This window comes from Alnus glutinosa, chromosome 8 (genome assembly GCF_958979055.1).
Source record: "Alnus glutinosa chromosome 8, dhAlnGlut1.1, whole genome shotgun sequence".
NCBI classification, from domain to species: Eukaryota; Viridiplantae; Streptophyta; class Magnoliopsida; order Fagales; family Betulaceae; genus Alnus; species Alnus glutinosa.
The window spans coordinates 10,956,755-10,962,353 of NC_084893.1; the positions used below are offsets into that span (position 1 = coordinate 10,956,755).

The 5,599-nt window shown below is 37.2% G+C and overlaps 1 protein-coding gene across 1 annotated transcript; it reads right to left on the reverse strand.

Annotated features, from left to right (window-relative positions):
- Positions 1 to 923: 923 nt before the first annotated feature.
- Positions 924 to 5,012, reverse strand: LOC133874935 (phosphoglycerate kinase, chloroplastic). Its single transcript, XM_062312872.1, has 6 exons — positions 4,282 to 5,012; positions 3,400 to 3,477; positions 3,015 to 3,275; positions 2,283 to 2,600; positions 1,867 to 2,025; positions 924 to 1,378 (listed from the first exon to the last, which is right to left on the reverse strand). The coding sequence occupies exons 1-6, from the start codon at positions 4,711 to 4,713 to the stop codon at positions 1,169 to 1,171; spliced, it is 1,458 nt and encodes a 485-aa protein (XP_062168856.1). The 5' UTR covers positions 4,714 to 5,012; the 3' UTR covers positions 924 to 1,168.
- Between the last annotated feature and the right edge of the window lie 587 nt (positions 5,013 to 5,599).

Below are 5,599 nucleotides of genomic sequence, written 5' to 3' on the forward strand. Positions count from 1 at the left end.
ATGTAGACATTTGAGATTTATCTTGTGGACGTAAGTCATAACCGCACCACATAAAATTTATTGTCTCTATTTTATTATTCCGTACTTTATTTTTATTTCATTATTATTTTCTATATTTTTGTCATTGTGGGACATTGACATTTTTATTTTTTATTTTTTTAATTTAGGAGAGACATTAACACAATTGATAATGTGAGAACATTGAAAATGAAGTAGTAGTTTGAGGGGATGTATACTTTCCCTTTTCTTTTCTTTTTTCTTTTTTTTCTTTTTTTGTAAGTTTCTATTTATTATTATTATTATTATTACTACAAGTAGCAATATTTAAGTTCTGTTCACTGCCGCTGTTAGTGGTTAATAGAGGTTAGTTGGTTCCTTTAGAAAAATAAAGATACAACTGACGTCAACTAACAGAGAGTCAGTCAGGCATGCAAAGAGGTGATACAATTTGGTTATCAATGATTATTTTACACAAATCACATCATCCAACTACCATCTTCATTTGTTTAAACATATTCAGACGTCAATTAGCCTCCTTTATTATATTTTTCTTCCCAAATGAAATACCTGGGAGGTCAATGCACTAGACGATAGGGAATTCTATATAGAGCAATGCACTATAATTTATAATGTTTTGGCATTTGATAATTATATACATGAATGGTTAGTGTCCAAAGGACAACGTAGGCCTCTCATTCCTGTGGCCAAGAATTATACAGCTTTTCTCTCCACATCTTTGCTATCATTCACATCTTTCAAAATTTCAGGGTGAAACTACTGGTTGAGAGAGAGAGAGAGAGAGAGAGAGAGAGAGAGAGAGAGTTTTACTCAAATGTGAAGCTACCAAGCGATCCACAACAGAAAGTTTTGCTCAAAAGTGTGTACAAGAATGATGCTCAAAAGGAGTAAAAGCTAAAAACAGCTGAAAGCAAAAGGACCAATTTATTATATTGTTTCTATGACTCTCCCTTGCCCAATCTTACAACCTGTTCTTGCAAATATGAAAAAGGGACTGAGTGACTGAATTCGACCTTACATCAAAGAGAACATAATGAACAATTTACAATAACAACAACTCATATCTTCCTAGGATACTTCATTTCTCGTTTACATCGTCGAAATAAAAACATTAACACAGGGATGGGGAAAAAATCAAATTAAAATTGTCTTACACAGGAACAGGTGAGGCTTCATCAAGAGCAAGAACACCAGGAAGCTGTTTGCCTTCCAACAATTCCAAACTCGCACCACCACCAGTTGAAATGTGGCTCATCACACTAGCAACTCCTACTTTCTCTACTGCTGCAACAGAATCTCCACCTCCAATGATTGTTGTCACTCCCTTCCCGCTAAGATCTGCTAGCTTCTTTGCAATAGCCTGCAAGCACAGGTACAACTTCAGTTCACTATCTATTCATCTACATACAAAGTGGTAGTAATTGCAACGGCCAACAATCTGCAGATGTCCCTAAGCAACCCTATAAGATGGTCAGGTATTTCAAATCGGCCAAGCTCTGGATAAAGGCTGGTTAACCGCTTCGGGTAGCTGAACTGGTACTGTTTGTTTCTGATGTAAATTTACACATACAAGCAACAGAGCTGATTAAGCGGGTTCAGCCATACAGAATTTGTTAAGCCATGTCTGTTCACAGATAAGTGGATAAAGATCTGGGTTTTGTACAGAGTTTCAAAGGCAGTGTAGGTCTGTATATGGTAGGTTAAGGTTCGAACTGCCTGTTACCATCCCTATACGCACATTATGTCTAACCAAAAATACCTGATATATGCATACAGTAATAAAAAAAAAATGTTAAAAACAAGAACTGAAAAGTATAAAATATGAATACCACACAACTTCTTGCATACCTCTGTTCCAATCGCAAACTTGTCAAACTCAAACACTCCCATTGGTCCATTCCAGATGACAGTTTTAGTAGTTTCCAAAGCATCATTGAATGTCTTAATGGATTCTGGTCCAATATCCAATCCCATCCAGCCATCAGGGATGCCAGAAGCTGGCACAACCTGCAATGACAAACGCAATCTTTTATTCCTTGCCCACAAAATGCCATTGAATCAGAGATATCATTAATTAGAAAAATAATCATCAATGGTGACATCGAGTATTGTGTAGATTAAAGTCAACATTAGTTTCAATCAACCAAAGTAAACGGGGTTTATTTTGCAGTCTAGTATTGCAGTCATCAGAAAATAATAACAATAATAATAAAAAAAAAAAAAAATGAGGAACAAGCTTTGCAAGGGGAGCTCAGAAAACAAACCTTGCTGTTAGCATCAGGAGCAAACTTGTCTGCAATTACCACATCGGTGGGTAACAAAAGAGAAACTCCCTTTGCCTTGGCCTTCTCAATGAGTGTCGTAGCAAGATCTAGCTTATCTTCCTCTACCAGGGAAGAACCCACTGAGATACCCTGAGCCTTGTAAAATGTGAAGATCATTCCTCCACCAAGAAGTAGGATATCAACCTTTTCTAGGAGTGACTCAATTACTCCGATCTTGGATGAAACCTTTGAGCCACCCACAATGGCAGCAAATGGCCTCTTTGGGCTTGTTACTGCTCCTACAAGATAGTCAAGTTCCTAAAACGAGAAAAGATAATAGTAAGTAATAATTTAATCATGCAGTGAGTACAAGTCAATCGCAAATTCATGTAAGACTGAAGAAAAGAATAGAAATCTAGCATTTTCATATTTGATAAACAAGCCTCCACGATTCCTCCTAATGAAAAGATTGATAATCCATCTAAATCAATCATAGCTTCTAAGAACTACAAATATATTACAGAATACACAGGAAGGAAGCATTGATTTTTTCCATATATCCACCTTAACTTGAGTGTTCCTCCATTCATGCAAACTGAGTTACTGACAGATATGGGATCTAAATCAACTGCCATCAACTAATTAAGGATCACGAAAGATATGAAATCAGCCGTACGTGTCAAATTCTTTTAAAGTTTTGGAATCTCTAGATAATGAAATTGAGAACCCCACCTTCTGCAATAGGAAACCAGCAACAGATGGCTTCAAGAATTTCGTAACCCCTTCAGTTGATGCATGAGCTCTATGCGCAGTCCCAAATGCATCATTCACATAAATATCTGCTAAAGAGGCAAGCTTCTTTGCAAACTCAGGATCATTCTTTTCTTCCTCCTTGTAAAATCTCACATTTTCAAGAAGAAGAACACCACCGTCAGGAAGTGAAGCCACCAACTTTTCTACCTCTGGACCAATAACGTCATCCGCCTTCACAACCTGTTCAGTTATCATACACAAATAACAGATGAATTCCCAGATATTGGTCACAAGCCACCAAATAGTGACAACCCTTTTTGTATTTGTTTCTTTTCCTTCTACATTCCTGAAGACAAGGATCTACCTGAATGCCAAGGAGTTCAGACAGCCGAGGTACAAGAGGTGCCAAGCTAAATTTCGGAGTAACACCCTTAGGTCGTCCCTGAAGAATCAATGAAATAAACATTAATCTAGCTCATCAAACTATAAGAATTAAGCAGTCCTTGAATGGCAGAGATAAGAACGTGGGCCCAATTTGTTTCAACAAATAACTACTTCAAAAACATTATCTACCTTTGAGTGAGAAATTATGAAAACGATGTCAAACTTATATAGTATCTACATATATCTGCAATATGAGATTAATCTACATGTCGTCAATTAATTGCATACCAAACTTCTAGAGTAGTGTTAAAACCCCCAGAGGAGTTGAGCGCTAACAGAATATACATTGCATTATTCTCAACTACCATTAGAGAAGAAAAAACTTAAGTTTCAATGACTCCAAAAAGTTAATCAAACAGACAAAATATATTGGCAATGCTCATAAACGCACAATTGAAAAAAAAAAAAAAAAAAAAAAACCGATCTGCATTGACTATGATCCAAAACCTCGTAACCATACCTGAAATCTCAAAAACCCCTCTATTAACTACTTGTAAACCCCAATCCAGCAAAGACTAAAACATAGTTATTCACAAACCCAAAATTATCCAGAACCATCAAAATACAATATATCATATATGAAGAAAGCCCAATTCGGCAAAGACTAAAATAAAGCTACTAGCAAACCCACAACATAAGGAACCATCCAAATTACTACATGATCAAAACCCAATTCAGCAAAGACTTGAAAAAAGATAAAGCTAAACCCACAATCACAAAGGAACCGTCAAAACCCACTATATGATTAAACAAAGTAAAAAACCCAGAAACCAAAACCTCAAAATCTCCAAATCCCACATACCAAATGGCTAGAAAGAATGACTTTAGCCCCATTCTGAATCAAATGCTTGATCGTTGGTATCGCAGCCCGAACCCTTGTATCATCAGTGATATTCTGGTTGTCATTCAGAGGCACATTCAAGTCAGCCCTCACAAACACCTTCTTTCCCTTCAAGTCCGCGGCGGTCAAGTCCCCAACACTCTTCTTGGCCATGGACACCACGCCTCTCACTGCCTTTCCATTGAAGGATCGCACTTTGGAAGCCACTCTGAGAGCGAAGAGAGGGTCGGCGGCGGAGAAGCCGAGGCGGCCCAGGCTGGAGGAGCGAAGGGAGATGGAAGAGGATGAGGAGGTTGGGGAGAGGTGAAGAAGGGACGAGCGGGTGTGGGTGGTGGAGGAGGAAGTGGTGCTGGGTAGGAAGGAGAGGGTAGTGGGTGTGGTGGCCGAGGCCATTGCTGAGTGTTTGTGATGTGCCTCTGGAGAGAGCGAGGGAGAGAGTGTGTTGGCAGAGTGAGGGGCTTATGTGGATGTGAGAAATGGGTGGTTTTTTTTTTATGTAAGTGAGAAATGGGTGGTTTTGATTGGGAACAGTCTGAGAGAGAGAGAAAGAGAGAGAGGGGCGGAGAGAGAGAGAGAGAGAGAGGGGGAGATGTGGACGTGAAGAAGGATGGGAACGATTGGGCAGTGTGTGGATTTCTCTTATCGTTGAGGAGAGGTTGAAGATGTTCGATGCTTTTGAGATCGTCCTTCAACGCATCCTATACAAACAGCATGGGTTCTCTCACGCAAATCATTTGACTCTCGTATTTTCATGTTCTTTAGCTTTGTTGGATATCACCTTTTTCTTTTCTCTTTTCTCTTTTTTTTTTTTTTTTTTTTTTTATTATTATTATTATTAAAAAAAAATTAACAAATAACTTCAAAATACTCAAAATACTTCCACTTTTATACCACATATTCAAAAAAAAAAAAAAAAAAAGCAAATTACAAAAAACACCCTTTTTAAACATATACAAACAAAACCTTGTTTTTTTTTTTTTTACCTTCCAAAGTATAGTGTTAAATATTATTTAGTCTCCTGAACAAATAGTCGTTTGTGATGTAGCATCATAAACCGACAACTCACATGATATGGCCCTCTAAACTATCAATTTGATATAATTTAGCCATCTCCGTTAGTCTTGAAAGTTAACTTGAATGGAAAATCAGATTTACCAAAATGTTCCGAAAATACTCTTATTTTGACCATTGAAAAACTAAAATTACTCTTTGTATTTATTAATTAGTTAAAAAAAAGACTTTTTTTATAAAAATAAAGAAGAAAGAAAAAAAAGTCTAA

What these genes read in the sequence shown, in the direction of transcription:
- LOC133874935 (XM_062312872.1), bottom strand. Translation starts at nt 4,713, where the DNA reads ATGGCCTCGGCCACCACACCCACTACCCTCTCCTTCCTACCCAGCACC. An exon ending in TCATTCTTTCTAGCCATTTG is followed by an intron (nt 3,478 to 4,281) that starts GTATGTGGGATT and finishes TTGATTCTTCAG; the next exon opens with GGACGACCTAAGGGTGTTAC. An exon ending in AGTTTGCGATTGGAACAGAG is followed by an intron (nt 1,379 to 1,866) that starts GTATGCAAGAAG and finishes CTGTGCTTGCAG; the next exon opens with GCTATTGCAAAGAAGCTAGC.